Source organism: Lagopus leucura, unplaced genomic scaffold, assembly GCF_019238085.1.
Source record: "Lagopus leucura isolate 7727_CA_CO unplaced genomic scaffold, USGS_WTPT01 Super-Scaffold_100014, whole genome shotgun sequence".
NCBI classification, from domain to species: Eukaryota; Metazoa; Chordata; class Aves; order Galliformes; family Phasianidae; genus Lagopus; species Lagopus leucura.
In genome coordinates this window covers 4718486-4738723 of record NW_024962268.1, presented here as the reverse complement: position 1 = coordinate 4738723, position 20238 = coordinate 4718486, and the positions used below count along the sequence as shown (strand labels likewise).

The following is a 20238-nucleotide window of genomic DNA, read 5'->3' as shown; positions in this document are numbered from 1 at the left end:
GGGGTTTGGCCTCTTCTCCCAGGCAACAAACAGGACCTGAGGAAATGGCTGCAAATTGTACCAGAAGAGGTTTAGGGTAGACATAAGGAAGTAGTTTTTCTCTCAGAGAGTGGTCAGGTACTGGAATGGCTGCCCAGGGAGGTGGTGGAGTTGCCATGGCAGTGTTCAACAGGTGTCTGGATGAGGAGCTACGAGATATGGTTTAATAGCTTGTGGTAGCAGTGGTAGTGGGAGGATGGTTGGACTAGATGATCTTGCAGGTAGTTTCAATTCTTGCAATTCTATGATTCTATGATTCTATGATTTTTTATTCTGTAACTGCTTTAAATTTGACTAAAATGGTTTTTCTTTGTATCACAGTTTACACTTTCTAAAATATAGAGACAAAACTATGTCTCTGTATTTGATTTTGATGGTATAAAAAAAAATCATTTAGTATTTTTTTCCTGATTTTCTCATCTATCAATTCAGTTTCTCACATTAAACCACATTTATTTGCTTCCTCTGAGGCTTTTATCTTCTTTCTCCTGTTTGTTTTCTGCATTAATAATGCCTGGAGCTGAGGAGAAATAGAACACAGATTCAGTGTGACTGAGCGTAAAGGTCTCAATAAATTAAAGCTTTGTGTTCTCTTCTGATATATTATGAGCTTAAGTCAGAAATATTGTATATTGGTATTTTGTCAGACGTATTTTTCAAAAGTTCACTAAATTCTTGTATGGGTTTTTCCTTCTAATAAATAGATAATCATTTTGAGAAGATATGATGCCAGTCAGGAGCTTAACACAGTCAAGAGCTAGAACTGAGAGTTCTGAACTTCCTGTCTTCTAATCTGCTCAGAAGTAGAAGAATAGAGATTTCCCTTGAACAGGGCTGGGGAGCACTCCTACACATCCTGTGTAGCTTTTTGAAGTCAAAGGGGCTCATTAGCTTAGAACAGCTTTGTAACAAAAAATAAATAAATCTGAAGTAGCTACTTGAGACAAATAAGATAGCATTGATACATTAATCTTGGTATCATAGAAAGGAGAGGATTGAATGGTGATATGAATTATGGAAAGTAACCCAAAGTTTCGCCTTTGTTAAGTAAAAAATGGAACCTATGCATTTCTTGCATGCTAGCTGCTAAAGTAAATCATCTTATGGCACTGGGCAATGACACAGTCTAATAACACCACTTCATACTAAGAATGTTATAATCCTTGAAGACCATTCATCTGCAGGAAAAGAAACCTCTAATGCCATCATGAAGGGAAGTGATTGAGTTCTTGGGTATTCCTAAAAGAACAGAGAGGTAAATTCCTGAATTCTAGATTGTCATTTTTCCAAAATTTCTTAGGAAATAAGATGCGGTTATCTTATTATATTCTGGTTCTCTCATCCAGTGAGTGAAATGAGTATGAATAAGATTTAAGCAGTCATCAAGAGCACCTGACAAATAATGGACCTTGATTTCATAGTGGTGAGGCCAGTCTCTTTTCAGTGGTGAGTGGAGACAGGACAAGGGGAAATGGACATAAGCTGCAGCATAGGAAGTTCTGCACAAATGTGCGCAAGAACTTCTTTACAGTGAGGTGACGGAGCACTGGAACAGGCTGCCCAGGGAGGTGGTGGAGTCTCCTTCTCTGGAGATGTTCAGGACCTGCCTGGATGCCTACCTGTGTGACCTGCTGTAGGGAACCTGCTTTGGCAGGGGGTTGGACTCGATGATCTCTGGAGGTCCCTTCCAACCCCTACAATTCTGTGATTCTGTGATTCACTATTATTAAAGGAAATTTTAAAGTGGACACTGAACAAATGCATGAGCATACATTAATACCACCATTTTACTGGGCCATTTCTATGCTACTTAAAGAAAACAAGATTCTTTAAAATGTGCTATTAACTATCTTTAAAGAAGAATGCGACTCCATATAAACCATCTTTACAGACCCTTATCAGTAACCTCTTCATTTTCATCATCTGCATTAATAACTGAATAGCCAAGGTTCAATTTTAAACATGCAGATGTGTGACTGCTTGCTGATTCATAGCTGATATTCTGGACTTCTCACCCGCTGAGAAGTCAGCGTTCATTTATTAGCACCAGTGTGAAGTTACTGTGACTGTTTGGTCTTATGTGAGTGAGGAAGGAAATTTCCTAAAATTGGAAATATGAAATAAGGTGACAGAAAGTTTGTTAACAAGAAACTGATCAATGGAATTTTAATTAAAAAAAAAAATATATACTGACAGAACAACCTTTTTTTCTGAGATGACTTTTTCTTGTCATTCTCCCTTCAAGAATGTGTTCCTCCTCTTACTAAAGAACAGCCTGACCTTACATTAGATTTCAATTTAGAATGATTGATTAAAGAAAAAACAATGTTCAAGTTAACTTCCTTCCTAAATTAATTTAATTCACATATGGCGCCATTTGTTTATAAAGTACATAGATAAGCATTTTGAAGGGTAAGTATGGTTAGCTTTGCTATTTAATTGATATAGTGGGATTACCATTTTGCTAGCATTTTTTAATGCATTTGATTGAAACAGATGAGTGTACCACTTGATGAGTTGTGAGTGCACAGAAAATGGACAAATCAGTACTTTTTCATATATGTTCTATTAATCTGGAATTGCAGTCAAATTCTTGTTGCACTTTGAAGTCTTGAAAAAGAAAAAAAATAGTAAGGTAGCTCTTGTCTAAGTTACGTTTAATGATGTTAAATATTGACCAAATGTTCAACAGAGGTGTTCTGAGGAATATTAAAAAGTTAGAAACAACATAGTAAGGTCTGAAAAAGCTGATTTTTACAACTGTTATACTCAAGTTTCTAGAAGGTATGTGGGAAAACAGGAACTTTTAATTTTTGAAATTATAATACGTTTCTAAAAGAAGAGTTTCTGATTTAGAAAAGGCAATAATTGTGTGCTTAAGGTCTGTTAGCTCACAGTGGAACTAGTTTCTAATATAAAGAAATCCAGAGTGGTATTTTAAAAATGCTTGAGAAAAGCTTTGTGAAGAGTGGCCATCTTTGTGTGATACTGGGAGATAAGTAAAGGAGAAATGCCAAACATTTTCTTTCAAGTATGTGTTTTCCTGTCAGATACACATTTTTGCTCCCCCAAGCCTATTTCAACTATCCTAAATTTCATATTGCTTTTCTTATTGGCTTTTGTTGGCTAGCACATACTCTCAGGTCCATTTTATGAGTAATTCCTAATACTAATAGTCCACGTATAGTCTTTATCAAGATTCAATCTTTGTTTAATGCTTCAAATTTCTTAAATTTGAATTCCCTTTAAATAAAGGCAATTCACTTACTCTTAATGTGAGATGCTAGAAAAGTAACTGCTGTCAGTCTGGGAAGGTTTAAAAAAATGTTTTCACTTAAAGGCCCATCGTCTGCTTCTTTGTCATCATTCCAAAACTCCATTGCAGAATAAGGAAATCATAGGACTCGAAGTCCTCAGGATTAAAGATGACCTATCTGTACCATGTTTGCTATTGCATGTGTTTAATGAAACGGTCAGATAGCTGGAAAAAATACTTGCTACTTGGATTGCAGACAAAGAGATGTCCCAAGAAGTATCAGAATTATCAGTTGAAAAAACAATTAATGGCTGATGCTCAGAGCATTGAGTACAATTCCTATATTTTCAGATTTTCCTACTGCGGTTTCATTACTTTCTTCACAAAAACCAAGCAAATGATGGGTTGTTTTTCTTTCACTCTGCAGAAATGAACTGTGGAAAACATTCTGATATTTTCATGGCTTGAGGCTTCAGTGCCCAAAGACAAAAATGTGTCTTTTTCAGCAAAATCTTTAATTGATTTATCAATTGAAGAAAAATAATATATTGTTGTTAATTCCCAAAAATCCCTTCTTCCCCCAGGTTCTTATTTAATCTATGGGTAAATCTTGGAAAATGACAAGAGTAAATTTGATGTCAGAAACAATCCATCTTAATAATACTTCACTTTTTTTTTTCTTTCAGCATCTATCCTGACATGCAATTTTCCTTGTTTTCTGCTTTTTCACATTTCTTAGATCCAAAAATCTTCCCAGAGTTTTTATTCTTGAAAGCTGTACAAGATTGTTCTTTATGATTGGCTTGTTTGCATGTTGTTCTCCATCTTACTGTCCACCATGAAGAACTGAGAAACTTCTTGTGCAAAAATTATGTGAAACTGTTCTTCCAAGTATTGCTGAGACACACAGTATCATTTTTCTTCTCATTGTGGAGAAGAAGTTTTTCTTTGTAGGAAGCTCATCTTCAATTATTGATGGAATAATATTATCACAGTTGCAGTTACGATCCATTAAGAGATGTAACTCAGCTGGCTAAAAATACATAAGGAATACTTAAACTACACATGAATATTCTGCTGTTCTGCACTATAGCCTGGGCTAGTAGATCTTGGATATTGTGTTCCACAATAAATACAAATGACAAAAACATCATTAGAAAGCAGATTAAAGAGTGTGAGAGTATCCACAAAACAAACTAAAGCAACACTGAAAATTTATCTTAAGCTGTCTTTCTCTATTTTTCTGTAATAGTTGAAATAATTTCTGTGAAGTTTAAGAACAGGTTAATGACCTATTGCTTCTAACTGTAAGATCCTGAATAAAAACTTCCGTTGATGGAGATCAGAAGAGTACATGGCTATCTCCAGAAAGTGGTTTGAAAAAAAATGAGCTTTGCGAGGATGGCCTCTTCAGATATTCCTTTAATCCCCACTTCTTTGCCTGGGGTGATCAAAACCTTCAGCAGTTAACCAGATGTCTGTTTTGAGATTTGATACAGTCTCTTCACTTGGTTTCTTAGCGCTTTGATTTGGTTTGCTTCCTTGGGGTAGCTTTGTGCAGACACTGTCTTGAGCTCACATAAAATCTGTTCTCCCTTCTGTTACACGGCCTCACTTCTGTCTTGCGAACAGCTGAACACTACGATGAAAACTTCTGCCTGGTGTTCTCTGCTTATAAGCTGTTGACCCTAGTTCAAAATCCCTGGAAAAGTCTTGAATGTCTTCTGCAGAAAAGAATCTATCAGAACAGTTGTGTTTCTGTCTTATTTGAGCTAGTGTATTTCTCATTAAACTATGCATTTAGGTATAATAATTTTCATATGATAAAAAACTATCCTATGAAGTAGTCACCAAATAGCCCTTTCAGACCTTCTTTCTTCATGAGCTGTGATTACCTTGGTGATAATGTAAAGTACAGAAGTAGGGGTAAGAGCAATGTTCCTTTTCTTTTTTTTTTTTTAAGTCTCAATTAGGAAGTCACAGTTTTGACTTTTTTCAGTTATTCAGTCTTATAGTGGCAGAAAGAATTTTGTTTAATCTGTTATTGTTCAAAGTTTTTTTTTAAGTCTTTGTCAGAATTCAGAATACAGTCAGAATTCTATACCAGAAATGAGTTTTAATAAGTTGGTTAATGTTGCTAAATGTTACTGTGCAAAAATTTGAATGATTGATTGTACCTTGCTCTTAAATATGAAAAAAATAGGTAAGATGTCCCTGAAAATAGCAGTTGGGAGGGTCAGACTAAAATGTTTTACCATTCTTCTTTGCCTCCCTCTGTGCATAATGCTTAAATAGTTATTTTTAATGTTTTTTTGGACCAATGATCACGAAGAAAATAATTCAATTTGAAACAAGGGAACTGAGCAAGTAAATGTTATCCAGTTTTTGCCTAGAGCTTTATCTTTTGTTACTTATGTTTTCAATCACATGTGCTTTATGTTGCGCAGTTTTCCAACCCATCTTACTCTACAGATGTTTTAAAAGGTCATAAAATGATTTTTTAATGTAAAGGTACATTGAGGGAGAGAGCATCATGGAAATATTTGACATCTTTTCAGATTTGTATAGGAATAGGCATTTAAATAAGACTGATTAAAGTAACCATCTCCTTTTAATTGTCCTGTTTTGTTGTTGTTGTTACTGTTTTTTCAACAAACATTAAACAGAACAGTTAAACAATGCGTTATTTTCTTGCATAAGCAGTAAGAAATCACAGAATCACAGAAATGTGTTTTTGCCCAGGGAAAAGCTGGACTAGAGTTCACATCACAGTCCCTTTAGTATGGGTAATTAATTGCCCTTCTGGGAGTGCCCGACAGTTGGCAAGAAGATCTATGTGGCAAACCCTACTCACTCACGCAAAATCAGCTGTGTTTGCTGAAGTGATTTCAGAACATGTCTGGAGTTGCCCAGAGCACACTGAGAAGTGTTCACCTGAGCCGTGTGGCCATAAATGGTCTCTTCTAGGCAGCATTTCCAGCTGGCAGCAATATAGGCAGCCAAGAACAGTAACATTTCACCCCCACCAGCTCCTGGGGGACACTTATGCACCCTTGCTTCTGGAGCGCTGGGAAGGTAGTTTGCGGACTGAGTTTTCTTCTGTCTCCCCTGCTGAGTGTGTAAATGAGCATTTACAGAATCACAGAATCATACCGTTTGGAAAGGATTTCTGAAGATCATCTAGTCCAACCTCACTGCTAAAGTTGATTGTGTACAGATTGAAAGCAGACTGGAAAACAGACAGGCAGGTTTTGAGTATCTGCAGAGAACGCGGCTCCGCAACTGCTTTCTGGGCAGTTGAGTTGTTCCAGTGTTCTGCAATCCTCAAAATGAAGGAATTTTTCCTCATGCTCGGTTAGAACTTACTGTGTTTCAGTTTGTGCTCATTGCTCCTTGTTCTGTCACTGGGCATCACCAAAAACAACCGGGCCCCATTCCTCCCACTTTCCTCCCACTCTTTAAATTTCTGAGTGTTGAGAAGATACCTCCTTAGTCTACTCTTTGTCAGGCTGAACAGTCCCAGGTCTCTCAGTCTTTCTTCGAAGGTAGATGCTCAAAGCCCTTCATCATATTTGTAGGCCTTTTCTGGACTCTTTCTAGAAGGTCCCTATCTTTCTTGATCCAAGGAGCTCAGAATTGAGCACAGAACTCTGAATGTGGCCTCACCAGGGCAAAGTAGGGGGAAAAGACCACTTCCATCAGCAGAAATGCTTGAAAATGTTCAACAGGTTCAATTTTGGAAGTGGTGGATGAGTTTGGCAGTTGTAGCAAAAGTTTAATATGAACTAGAGCTCAACATAAAGCATTAGTGGCAGGATTTATGCTGAGCCAAGGGCAGAAATGTAGGAATGTGTAAAAGTGTGGCAGGTCTACTAAATGGTGAATGGTTCTTGATTGGGCAAGACCCTTAGCACCAAACATGACTTCAAAATGTGTCCAGATTTGAATGAGGGCCTGAACTAAATGAACAACCCTTCCAGCCTAACTTGCTCTGTGACTGTCATTCTTGATGTGTTTACACAGAATAGTGTAAAACAGCATGTTAGGTCAGACACGCTTTGCATACAGGTTTATCCCAGTGAGCGTGTTGCATTCTGATCATTCGTGTTAGTGTAAGTGTTATAGTGAGCACTGTAACAGCTGCAATTGGTAGTAGTCAGAAAAAAAATCTAAATACTATAATTGTATGTAATTTTAGCAAACTGAGAAAATGATCTAAGACTGCAGTCATAATGCTCAGCTGCATATAAACCTGAATAAACTGTTGTTACTGTTTGAGTGTTGTTACTATATGAGTGCAGATATTTCTTTTGGGACCATTCTAGTAAATGAGATAATTCTTAGTGTATTCATGTTGGGGGTGTTGTCAGGTTATCTTCTCTTCCCTAATTTCCCTTATCCCTCCTAAGAATTGCTGTAATTTTTGTATCTCAACATCTATAAACCTCATGTGCAAAAATGCCAAATTACAGCTTTACAGGAGGAGAATCTAGACTAGCCATGACTGTTAACAGGGAAGGTTCGTGCCCTGTGACTCAGAAATGAAATGCTGAGAGGGATTTTGTTTTAATTTTCTTCTATTTCAATCTTGGCTTTCTCTCTACTTCTCCCTGCACCCTGTAATCTCAATTTAAGCCTAGAAACAATTCAGAATCTAAAATTACTGGCATGACAGCGGCTTCACTGGCATTCACTGGTGATATCCATTCCTCAAAAATCAAAGCAAGAAAATTGTCCCAAAGCATACCTGCACACTGTCTGGGATCTGCTTTTCTTAGGAAGTTAAATTGAGACAAGTTTACGTTGCCAAATTGGGTAGCATGGAAACATCCTTTCATCTAAGAAGTTTTTGAGGCAGATTTATTCTGTAGTTAGATGATGCAACTCTATTTAAGAATAAGTACTAAAATTGACAGGTGTATATATTCTGAAAAAAAAAAAAAAATTAATTTATTAATTACACATATTTTTGACAATTTGTTATTTAACAGCAGGGTTTTGGTGCAGATACCAATGCAGACATGCAGTGTGAGAGTTCTCTGTCCATAATTTGAGAGGTCTGTGAACAAAGACTTTCTGCTTAGGCTGTTTTATTTCTTTGGTGCATTTTTTTTTTTGTCAGTTTCTATGAGTGGCAGGGTATTTACATCTCTTCAATCAAGGAAATAAGATGGAAAGGTTATATACCATTGTGAGGTGTCTTACCGAAGGGCAGATAGAAAATGCTGCCTGCTAATAAAGAGGAACCAAACCAAAAAGTGCCATTAGCTGTTGGCTTTGTGACTTGTGGCTGTGGCTTTGTGATCTGAACCAAGAGGACGTTAAGAAGTTGGCAGCTGTGCATTGGTAGCTGAGAGTCTGCTATTGCACTTGAAGCAGTGTCAGAAAATGAGGCTGTGAATTGTTAATTGGCTTGCTAGGAAGAGAGGGAACATTGTTGCTTAGTTGATTAAGATGATGAAACGTTACAAAATGTCAGATGGAGAGGTAAGTTAAATGGACAGATCTGTGTTTACTCATCTAGCCATTACTGTTTCTGAAACAGTAATAAAGCTTCTTCTATAAAATAATTAGTAAGTATTACTTTTAAGTAATGTAAAATTAGCCTTGCAGATGTTACATTTATTGTTTCCAAGTTATTGTAGGAAACATAGTAGCCATTTTCTGCAAAAACGTTTTTTGAGGAATTTTATGCAGGCTTCATAAGAATATCTTCATTTTAATCACATAAGTCGCCCAGAACTAGGAGTGATAATATTTCAAATGAAGCTACTTATGCAAAGAAGTAATGGTACCTTGAAACTGTTACAGTTAATTTTGTATATGTTGCTACTAATTATTTCAACAGGTGACTGAGCTAGAGTGTGTGAGCAGTCAAGCCAATGCAGTCCACACACATAAAACAGAATTAAATCAGACAATACAGGAATTAGAATCTACACTGAAGAAGAAAGAAGAGGTATTTGCTAAAGTTTATTTATTTATTCACTGTTACATCATTTCTAAAAATTTTGGATATTAATCTTGCAATGACTGGTAAACACTGTTATTTCATACAGATGTTAACAAGTTAAAATAATCGTTCAGCTGATTTGAAAAAAATTAATATATTTTTAATTATATAATTGCAGTTGAACATAGATCATTTTTTTCCTTTGTGGTATCTCTGAGATCTTTGCAAAAATAAATCTACATTGTGGCAGAAGTGGTTTCTTTAGAGCAGTTATCCTCACACTGATGCTATGAACACTCAGTAAGAAGGAAGACAGTCATAAGCATGCTTTCTTTTTCTAGAGAGGGGGATTTGGAGCAAGAAATTGACCAATGCTCTTTTCCGACCAGTCTGTTTTTCAAGCTCTATTAATATAGCTGATTTTTATGATCCCTAAGATCAGCCTTTCAAAGCAAGTCAAATCTCCAGCCAGTAACAGGACTGATATTTCTTGTGCATCTGCCTTTATTCTAGACCCATCACCTAGAAAAAGGAAAAGGTTGGAATAAGACCTGTACTGACATGGGTCCTAGAGAAAAGCTACAGAATGATTGAGAATCAGCCCTTTTAGGATAGGGAAGAGGTGGAAGGAGCCTCATATGATGGTTTGTTTGCCTTGTTCAAGACCAGATTCTTTGAAGTATACAATTTTCAACTGCAAGAATCTTTAATACTCTAGGAGAAAATTTGTTTAATCTTTTGAAGCAGAAGAAGCTTGGACTTCTGTAACAAAGAAAATACTTATTATTGTTGTTTATTCACAATTGAATGGCCTCTTCAGGATTATGATTCAGGAATATTGACAGCATGGCTTATTTAACATGCAGTAGCCAGTTGCCCATTTTGGTACTTTAGCTACGGCTTATTCCAGAGAAGAAAAAGAAGTCAGCTTACCTGCACTGAAGCCAAACCACATAATGTCTTGTTAAAGGGATTGTTTGTTCTCCTTTAGGAAATCGAAAGATTGAAACAAGAAATTGACAATGCCAGAGAACTCCAGGCACAGAGGGATTCTTTGACCCAGAAGTTACAGGTGAGCTGTACCGCATCATCTTCATTTAGATAGAAGGGCAAAATGGTCTTCAGGTGAGCAGATTACATCAGCAATTTATGCTGCATTGGTTGAAGCTGCCAGATCAATCTATAAGTGGTGGGTCAGGATGCTCCTTGGGAATTTATTCCACAATTTCCACCTGCAATAAAATACTACATTTTTCCTGAGGGAACTGACCCAAATTCCTTTTAGAACACCACAGATCTCCACCCAACTCTGGAGCTGAAATGAATTTGAATTCAGACTTCAGCATTTTGATACACCTGGAAACTCAGGCATTAAATAGTTCCAAATCCAAAGCGCTAAATTTGACCATCACTGTTCCTTGTACACCTTGACCCAATTCACACTAAATGCAAGCTCCATCGCGCTGTACGCAGCTAAGTGATCATTAAATAAGTATCCTTTGAAATAGATTATATGAATTGGAACTTTCTTGAATCTCATTTTTAACCTAAAGAGTATACCATATAAGAACGAAAGTACTTTATTCATTTTCCTCCATCCTTTTTTTTTTTTTTTAAAGTATGTTATTAGGATGTTACTTCGAAGATTGTTTTTAATATCAGTTCCACTACTCTAAAAATTATTGCTGAGTTTAGACTAAGCATGGAAATTTTCATCTGAAAAGGAACTTATCTGAGAGACTTAAAAAAGAGATAATAATGAAAGTTGGAAGTTGTTCTTGTATGTAATAATATCAGTGTGAGATCTCATGACAAGTAGTAATGAGTTGGAAAGCAGCTATCCTCAGTAAGCAGAATAATGAGAGACTAGTAAAAGATCAAAGATGTCTTAGAATTAAAGAATGCTGTCTTTATTAAAAATTATAAAGTTTGCAGCTTTTTTCTTGCATATGGATGTCTTCAGTTAACAAGTAGATTTATTATGTATGTGTCCATATGTCACTTTGTAGGTGATCAGTTTCTTAAGTGGTTCTATTGAAATAAGTTTAAAGCTGTCTTAAGATCTGAGATAGAAGTTGCTGTTCTTCAGGTTCAAGCTTGTTGCTGACCAGATGCAGCTCTTTTAAAAGATCTTGAATCTTTGCTTACTGCAGCACTTCCCCGGCTTTGATAGTAACAGCCTTCTCTGAATCCTTCACCCTATGTCTGTGATGTCACAGAGAAATGGTGTTTTCATCCATAGCCCCAGACTGCCTATCTCACATGTTAATGTAGTAGACCTGTTGCCTGGATGGATGTTTCTAGAGTCTGTATCTGTTCATCACACTCTTTTCTCTTCTGATTTATGTTTTCCCCACTTGTGTTCACAAATGGATTACATAACTAATTGGAATGCAGCCTGTATGAAAAGCGCTGTCCAAAAATTATTATTTCAAGTTATTTTGCATTTCTGACACACCTGTGTCAGGGAATTACTTAGAAATCAGTCATAGGCAAATTTCAGTAAGTATGCTATCACTGTGAAAGGTAAATATCAGGGCCTTTGTTACGTAATAATTTTGTTAGCTAAGACATACGAATGAGTCATGATGAGTGTGACTCTCGTGATAAGTGAGGATATCTTTATTACTGTCCTGATCCCCGAGTATAGCTGTTGTATATGGTCTGAATATTTTATTCTGGTCTTTTCTCTGACTTCCCCAAGAGATCCATACAGTGCAAACACGTACTTCTGAGTAATTTATTTATTTTCTAAGAGGAAGTAATATACGAAAATACATTATGTCTTCTGTAAGAGCATCGAAAGACAATGTCCAGAGCCTGAATGGATCATCAGTGTCAGTTTATTGTCAGCTGGGATTAACTGCATATAACGGGAAGTTACAATACAACTAAGGGAACAGACTGTGTTACATGGGTACCTCTCCGCTTCTTCCATTAATAAGGAGCAGTTTTGAGGAAAACTGATTTGCAGTGGGAGGCTGCAAGCTAGCAGGACATGAGTTCTCAATTCAGTATTGTTATAAAAATCACTAATACTCATCCAGGCTAAAGATGTGTCGGGATCAAAAATAACAGCTGGGAAGTAATGTTTTTCAGAAATTAATTGCAAAAGGCTTAGTCAGTTCTGCATGAGCTATGGGTAGGACTGTGCCATCCCAGCAGAGCCAAGAGGACGCTGAGTTCCCTGGCTCAGCCTGGACATGGCTGCTTGGCTTCAGGGTGCTGAGCCATCACACAGCACCATGTGCCACAGAGCTTGGTCTGCAGGCCGGGTGCAGGACAGCCTGCAGTGGGCAGGCTGGGTGACAGTCAGCTCTTTTGTTTCTGACAGCTGTGAGGTAGCTAGTCATTACCTAGGCACACATCTGTTTTAATTTATGCTGTGCCTACAAACAGTCTTTTTCAGTTGGTTTCCTTTAATCCTTTGGCAACCATATTGATCTGTGTCAAATGGGTTAAAATAATTTTCATGCTGGCAGCAAGGGGTAATTCCTGTCAGCTGTGCCGTTCAAGACCAGTGGCCAAAATTCTGTTGCAGAATCACATAATTGTAAGGACTGTAAGGGGCCTCTGGAGATCACCTAGCGCAGTGCCCTGCTACAGCAGGTTCCCTACAGCCAGTGGCACATGTAGGTGCCCATGAGGGTTTTGAGTAGCTCCAGAGAGTTTTAAAATCTTTGTTAACTTGCCACTTTACAGAGGAGCAGTGAGCGAGGTATTCCAGTTACAAGGAGATGAGATTAGAGGTCCTGAGCTCAACAGTTCTCCCTGTCCAGGCCTGGGGCTCTGCCTTCCACCCCTGTGGCACTTGCAGAGCTTTGAGAGCAACAGAGGAATGGCAGTGGAAGCAGTGGGAGGTGGGAAGGCAGGAAGAGAAGCTTGCTGCTGGCAGAGGCTGCTGTGGGGTGCCAGGCCTTCCTCCCTAGGACTGGTTGAAATGGGTTGGTCTGAAAGCTCAGAGCAGCTCTGTTAAAGCTTTGTGCTGCAAAGCTGCTGTAAAGAAAGGAGGTATTTTAAAAATGCTAGCGTATGTAAGTACTAATTCAGAATGCACTTTTCTGGAAATGGCTGCTCAAGGTGCATTAAGTACACTGTTCCTGTGCTGCCTGCAGAAGTGGTTTCCATAGCTAAAATTAAGAAATTCCACAGGAATATTTGAGACGTGCAGTGAATGAGAGCAGCGTGCTGTTGCAAAGCAATGTGACCATGCTCCAGCAGTGAGATATGAGAGAGCCCCGGTGTGTGCTAGGTGCAGAGCTCATCTGCACAGCTCCATACTTGTGGGAGGCTGCTCCAGGTCACAGCTTGTGCTTGTGTTTTTAAATATGCTACCGGTGATTTCACCTTGATCAGTCCTGCTAGGTTTTACTCCAATCTTAATTTTTAGTGTGAAAAAAGCCTGAGACAGAAGTTAGGCGGTATTCCTCGCAACACAAAGCAGTGACCAGGTTGAGCTTCTGTGCGAGGCCACCTCTTGGGGACTCTGCCCTGCAGCAATTCATCCAGGTTAAGTAAGGGGACCTGAAAAGCCATTTTCAGTGAGTGCCGTATTTCCAAATCTTAGAGTGATAACTGAACATAGCACATTGTATGCCAACAAAATTTTATTCTTCTCCAGAAGCGTCTGTCCTTCAGATGAATTACTAAAAAAAATGGAAGAAAGGTTAGATATTCAGTCCTAATAGAAATGTCAGTTCTGGTTTTAGTACTACGGAGTCTTTAAAGGATTGCACATTGTTCTGAAAACAAAAGTAGCTCATGAATACCAGGAGGAGGTTTGACTGCTTTCTGTTTGTAGACAATACGTTAACATGTTATGTATTTTCTCTGAAGGAAGTAGAAATTCGAAACAAAGACCTGGAAGGCCAGCTGTCTGACCTAGAGCAACGTCTGGAGAAAAGTCAGAATGAGCAAGAAGCTTTTCGCAATAACTTGAAGACACTTTTAGAAATTCTTGACGGAAAAATATTTGAACTAACAGAATTACGAGATAACTTGGCCAAGCTAATAGAATGCAGCTAAAGAAAATGGGATTTCAGTGCCAATCAGCTTAAAGATGCACTGTCTCTCTTCGTAGGACTTTGTTGGGCTCTGCATCAAAGTTGCACAAAATTAGAAATGCTCCTCTGAGAGGGTTTGTTTTAAATTTGAGTCATATTTCAATGTAAAATTCAGAACTCAGCTTGTAGCTAGCTGAAGAGAAAAAAAGAAACAACAAAAAGCTTGAATTACAAATTACCTCCTTGTACTTTATTGGCCATAGATAACTTGAATGGTATTAACACTAATTGAATGCAATCCTTTTCTAATTATCAGTGATAGAAGAATTACCAGTGTCCCAGATACATCTGTTTTTTGTGACAGACACAATATAGGCCATCTTCTCTTTTATTTATTTAATATATTTAATTGCTATGTTTTGTGCAAGAACTTACTGATGACAGCCCTGTATTTTGTTGTTAATAATTTCTCAGGATTCTTTGCGCTGTGGAAAAACAGTGCCATTACCAATTTATTCTTGCCAGGAGTGAGAGAAAGTTGCATCTTTAATTGAAACAAAGTTCCTAATTGCTTGTGTGAAGTTATTCTTTTTGGGTATTTCAGTTGGTTGGTCAGCTGGTTTTTGTTTGTTCGTTTGTTTTTTTAATCTATATATATACTGGGATATACCGTATTTCTTTATGGAGCTTACTCTGGTGTTCTACAATATTGTCCACTGTAAGGTTTACATTATCATATGAATTCCTTGTAATTACAGTGAAATACTATTTCCACTAAATCTGTATGTTGAAGCCAACCGATGATGGCAGGTGAGTCCCCGAGGAAAAAAAGAAAAAAAAGGAAAAATGAGAATTTTGAATGTAAGATTTGACATGCACAGATAACGAGGAGCAGCTGGTCATTTGCTGTCTGGCCTTGCTACATATTTCAAATACCTATGTCAAATTAACTGTTAGCCTGTTCTGCAGGAGACTTTCTCAGAATGTCACATGAATTTCAGATTTTGTGAATAATGGCTTATGGGGAGCAATATTTATTAAGACTGCATTAAGGGCAAGAGATGTTGCAAGGGACTACTTGGACACTGAAATTGTCCAGCCAAGAAGGGTGTTTGTAAAATTTTTGCTGTCACAACAAGTTGAAATGGAGACGTGTTTACTCTCTTATGGGTCTTCATATCACATCCTTATTGAAACAACACCAAGCAGTATTCACAACTGCTAACAAAAAGCTTAAAAACAGGAGAAAATTGAATCTTTATCCTCAATGAGCAGGTTTTAAAGTTGTTTTGAGGAAGTTTTAACAGACTTTTGGCAACCACGCATTTCTTTATATAATAGATTTACTTAAAAAAAACCAACAACAGAAACCAACTCCGAAAGGTAAGTCAAGTGTGACGTGTCTTGCTTCAAAGTACATTCTTGCCATAAACTAATTGCTTATGATTTTGAAGAGGGCTTTTTTAAAATGTATGAATGAGTGTCAGACTTCAGAGTTGAAAGATGCACTGTTTGCTCCCCAGGTTTGTTTGAATGTTAAACATGAAATCTAGCTGCTTATAAATTTGTACAACATGATTTTCTCCACTTAGAGACTGCTACTGAAAACTAGGAAAGATAAGTTTGTTTTTGTGTGTATTGTATGTAAGTACCATACAATACACACAGGTTATTTATATTAGAAATACATGCTTTATTTCTAAAATACGTTTTTTTTCTCTTTACCAGTGATTTATCAGGTGTCCCCTGACTAGTCAGGAAAGTGGTTTAGGTCAAATTCTAAACCATCATGTATTATACTGTATGTAATGTACACAATGTTTAAGTTTTATCCATATTTTTAGGGTATTTTCTCACCTATTTTCTTTATTGATGGGGTAGAGGAGCTTGACTCAGTGTGCTACTGGTTGAAAACTTTGTGGTGAGCTACATGTTTTTCTTTCAGTGATTTTAGGCAGTGATGTGTACATCTTCATCAGGTCCACATGAGCAAATATCACAAGATTTCAATTTAACTGGGGATGTTTGGGCCCGATTTTCCTGTCACTTGTGCTGCTGTAAACCAGATGTGTCCCTGATGTGGTGTCAGCAGTGTTTAGCTGGCATAACATTGGAGGAAATGCAAGGAGAATCTGGCCCGTTAATTACTGCTCAGTGGACATAATAAGGATGAAGAAAGAATAAAAACATTAGAAACTTGATGATGGAATAAATGTAATATTATTTTTAATGATATTATTATTGACATTTTTAAAGATATGATGTCATTTACATGTGGGAAAATAGTGGACAGAAATACTTCCACTTAAATTTTGTGAATATGTGTGGTACATGAGTATTTCTATGTATACGTACACACACATATGTATATAAAGAACATGAAAAAATTTAGATGTGCACATTTTTAATATTTTCCTATTGAAATTAAATTTTAAATTGGAAATTGATATTTGAGAATTTCTTTTCTCATTCAGTAGATATGCTTCATTTCATTTTTTACAATTACTGAGGGCTGCACCTTTGAATTCCCAAGCAGTTGTCAAACATGAAATGGGATAAGGTAGACTTACGTGCACATATAAATAAAATCTGAATGCTATGAGTATTTTTAATGTTTATTTACAATAGGTGGGTGTTTAGAGTTTGAAACCTGAAGTTCATTCATAGGTGGTTATGCCTACTGTAGCCTCTCCAATTCTGTTTCAACATAATAGTTTGCTTCTTTGAAACGTGACTTTTCCCAGATACAGGTATTATGAATTGTATCTATCTTTGATGAAACTGTGGGAATGTGTGTACCTGAAAACACTGTTGAGTACTACAGGTTGAAAAACAACATCATCTTGTGTAGGAGAGGCGAGCAGCCACATTGCATAGACTTTGTTAAATGGCAACTATAGTCTTGTTTAAAAAAAAAAAAAGAAAAAAAAAAAGAGCAACAAGAATTACAGTGAGGAAAAACAAGCAACTGATAAACATCTAACAAAAACTGAAGAAAAATCAGAAATACAGCTTTTATTTTGAAATACACTTGCTGTTCTCTGGAGAATGTACTTTTACTCTTTATTTTTTTCCTTATATCTTTTCAAGTCTGTGCAAGTAATAGCAGCAGCTACCTTAATCTTTCAGGTGCTACTGGATTTTGCATTAGCGTGTTATGTTGTGAAATCCTGACTCTGACATAAAAGATTTTTGTAAGTATATTCCCGTCCAGATAGTTGGTTTTTGGAGTGTCTTGTTCATAATCCATATGCCTCAATGATCCAGAAATTGCATTTTTCTATGTGCACAAAGTAAAATGTGTGAATTAATGTCTGTTACAGACTGGGGATTCCTTTTCCTGGCTAATATACCAGGAAAGAGGCAAACAAAATGAACTGATAATGCAGAAATATTGTTATAAAGTCTCTACGAAAATACATTTTCAGGTAAAATATAATAAAGGGCTAAAACAGATGTAACACAAACAAGTATCGTCTAATGCTATTGGTGGCATTCTGAGGGTAATTCCTTCACCAAAACCCTGCAGGAGTGAGCAATGCGTCAATTAAAATGAATATTTTGGGATGCGTCTTGTCAGTTGTGGAAGGTTTCTGTTTTCTGCTCTGTTTTCTACAGGTTAGGGACTAACTCCAGGCTCCCCTGCAGCGAGGGGCTGAACCTTACTTTGTTTCGTTGCTGTTCATGTTCTGTACCAGAGTGGCTGTGAGCAGTGCCCCGTGAGCACCTCGTTCATGAGGAGCTTAGTTTCAAAGGCAAAAGGAGAAAATCTTTGTCGGAAATACAGCATGGGAAGGGAAATGGAAAAATGGCACGGAGCTTTAATTCTCTGCACAACCGGGTGTCAACAAAGGCGCTTGATTGATCTGGTTGATGAGAAAACCTTGGATCTTGAGGCCAAATATCAGTAGAGATTAGGTCTGGGGGTTGGCAGGGGGTCAAAAAAAAGCATGAAGAACCTGCAGCCAGGCATGTGCGGTCTCAGTAGCTGAACATGCCAGCTGAAGTGCGCGGCTTTACACCCATGTTTTTTCGGGAAATGAACCTGGCTCTGCAAAGCAATGCCCAGACTGTCGTTTACATTTTCTTAACAATGCTGCATACGTGCACTACCTCTGAATGGTGCTAAGCAGAGAACATACCACAGAATAACAGGTATTTCCTAAGACCTGTGTTTTTCTTTACACAATTAGTTTCTTGGCTTACTCCAGTTGCTCCTGACAAGTATGACGGATTTCACCTTGTGTTAAGTGAGAGCAAGCAGCAGTGCTGGCTAGCCCCTGGTGTCAGCCCGTGGTGCCGCAGCTCCTGACTCACCTCCTGGGTCTCACAGCCTCTCTTGCAGCTGTCGGTGCTGCCTTTGCAGCTCATCCTAGGACCAAAGAAACCAGAGCAGTTTATTCCCACTTTCTCCCCCTGCCTACTCTTGCACACACTCAGATCAGCGTTACATCCCATAGCCTGTGGCATTTTCAAATGCTGGCTGTTATGCTGGCAACTATGGGAAGGGGGAGGAACAGTCAAAGATGTTAGAGCTTTTGGGGGAAAAAAATGTATAGGTGTCAAAAGGATTTGCTTATGTGGCACCACCAGCTGTGAGATAGGTGAGAACATCTTGCATAGCAGAGAACAGAGGACCTGCTGAGCACATCTGTCTTGCCCCAAAACTGCTGCAGGCTCATCAAAGTCAGCGTTAGAGTTGTGCTTTGTAACAAAAGCCAAAATCCCTGCAGTCTGCAAACCCATTCCTGCCTTTCTTTTACTTCCACTAGCCCAAGGATCGGCACCGGTGTTAGTCATGGCAGTGACTGAAAGCCCTTCCTGCTTTCCTGCCATCAGCTCCATCCATCTGTGGTGTGCAACAGTTCTCTTTCTGTAGCTGTGAGCAGTTTTGGCCCCATGCATTCTTGCTCTGGGGTTTTCCCCTGCCTCCACCCTTGTCTCATTGCACTGCGGGCCCCAGCAGTGGCAGGTGCTCCTGATCCCTTGGGCTGAGAACAGCCACCTAGAAGTGTTCGTGAAGAAAGCTCGTGTTTCTGTGCATAGTAACTCAGAAGAGGAGAAGTTATTTCCCAGCTGATCACCAAGACTGTCATGAGCAGCACGCACCCACCCCAGTGCTAAGGGAAGAGAAGATTCACAGTGACACAGTACATTTAAGTACAGTCTGCCCGTGTGGAGTCCTCCATTTGAGTTACATTCAGTGTGAGATTATAGAATTTGCAAGTGAAGTTTTTCAAGGAGGGAAAAAGCCCTTAGAGTTCTTCAACTTTGGATTTTTTTTTTTCAATGGTGACTTGTATTTTCTTTAAACAAAATACAAGGAAAAGGGGAAGCGAAACTGACTTTGCAAAAGAGACATCACAGCCTCTAATCAGTAGGTGGGAATGTAAGAGATGAATTTTCTCTGTATCTGAATATACTGCTCTTTTATGAATCTGGCAGCAGTTGTTTGCCAGGATCTCCAGCGATAGGAATGGGAAACACGGTGTGAATGCAGTGAGGCTCTGCCTTGCAGTGGATGTGAGCTGCTGGGCGGCAGCGTGCAGCTGAGCAGGATGGGTCCTGCAGGCACAAGCATCCCCTGCAGCCTTGGCAGGATTCCAGGGGTGCTTGCCATCTGCCCAAGGTGGTGGTGGTCACAGATACACATTGCTGCTCCTGGAGCCCTTTTGCTCCACGTTGTTGGCATGCAGGGCAAAAAATGGAGGGGAATTCTGGTGTGCAACTCTGAGAGCAACAGAACTATTGCTGGTTTGAGACAAGCACTTCCTCCCCAACTCTTTGAAAGAAATTACGAAGGCCATTTGTGTGTGTGTGTGTGGTTTCCGTTATCATTGGAACCTACATGTCCTAAATTTTCTTTAATTTTTCTGTTTTTATTATATTTTACATTTTTTGCATTAATGTTATTTCCACAAATGCAAACTTAAGAGTCATACAGAAGGCAGGTAGGTGTGCGTATGGGGCAGCATTGGTTGTCCTTG

General features: G+C 38.3%; 1 protein-coding gene across 1 annotated transcript in view; it reads left to right on the top strand.

Moving 5' to 3' along the window:
• HOMER1 (homer scaffold protein 1) overlaps nt 1-15464 on the top strand; it is an 87899-nt gene extending 72435 nt beyond the window's left edge. The window contains exons 7-9 of the mRNA XM_042875417.1: nt 9144-9254; nt 10240-10320; nt 14085-15464. Coding sequence (XP_042731351.1) covers nt 9144-9254; nt 10240-10320; nt 14085-14273 — 381 coding nt within the window. The 3' untranslated portion in view covers nt 14274-15464. The remainder of the gene's footprint in view (nt 1-9143; nt 9255-10239; nt 10321-14084) is intronic.
• The last annotated feature ends 4774 nt before the right edge of the window (nt 15465-20238 follow it).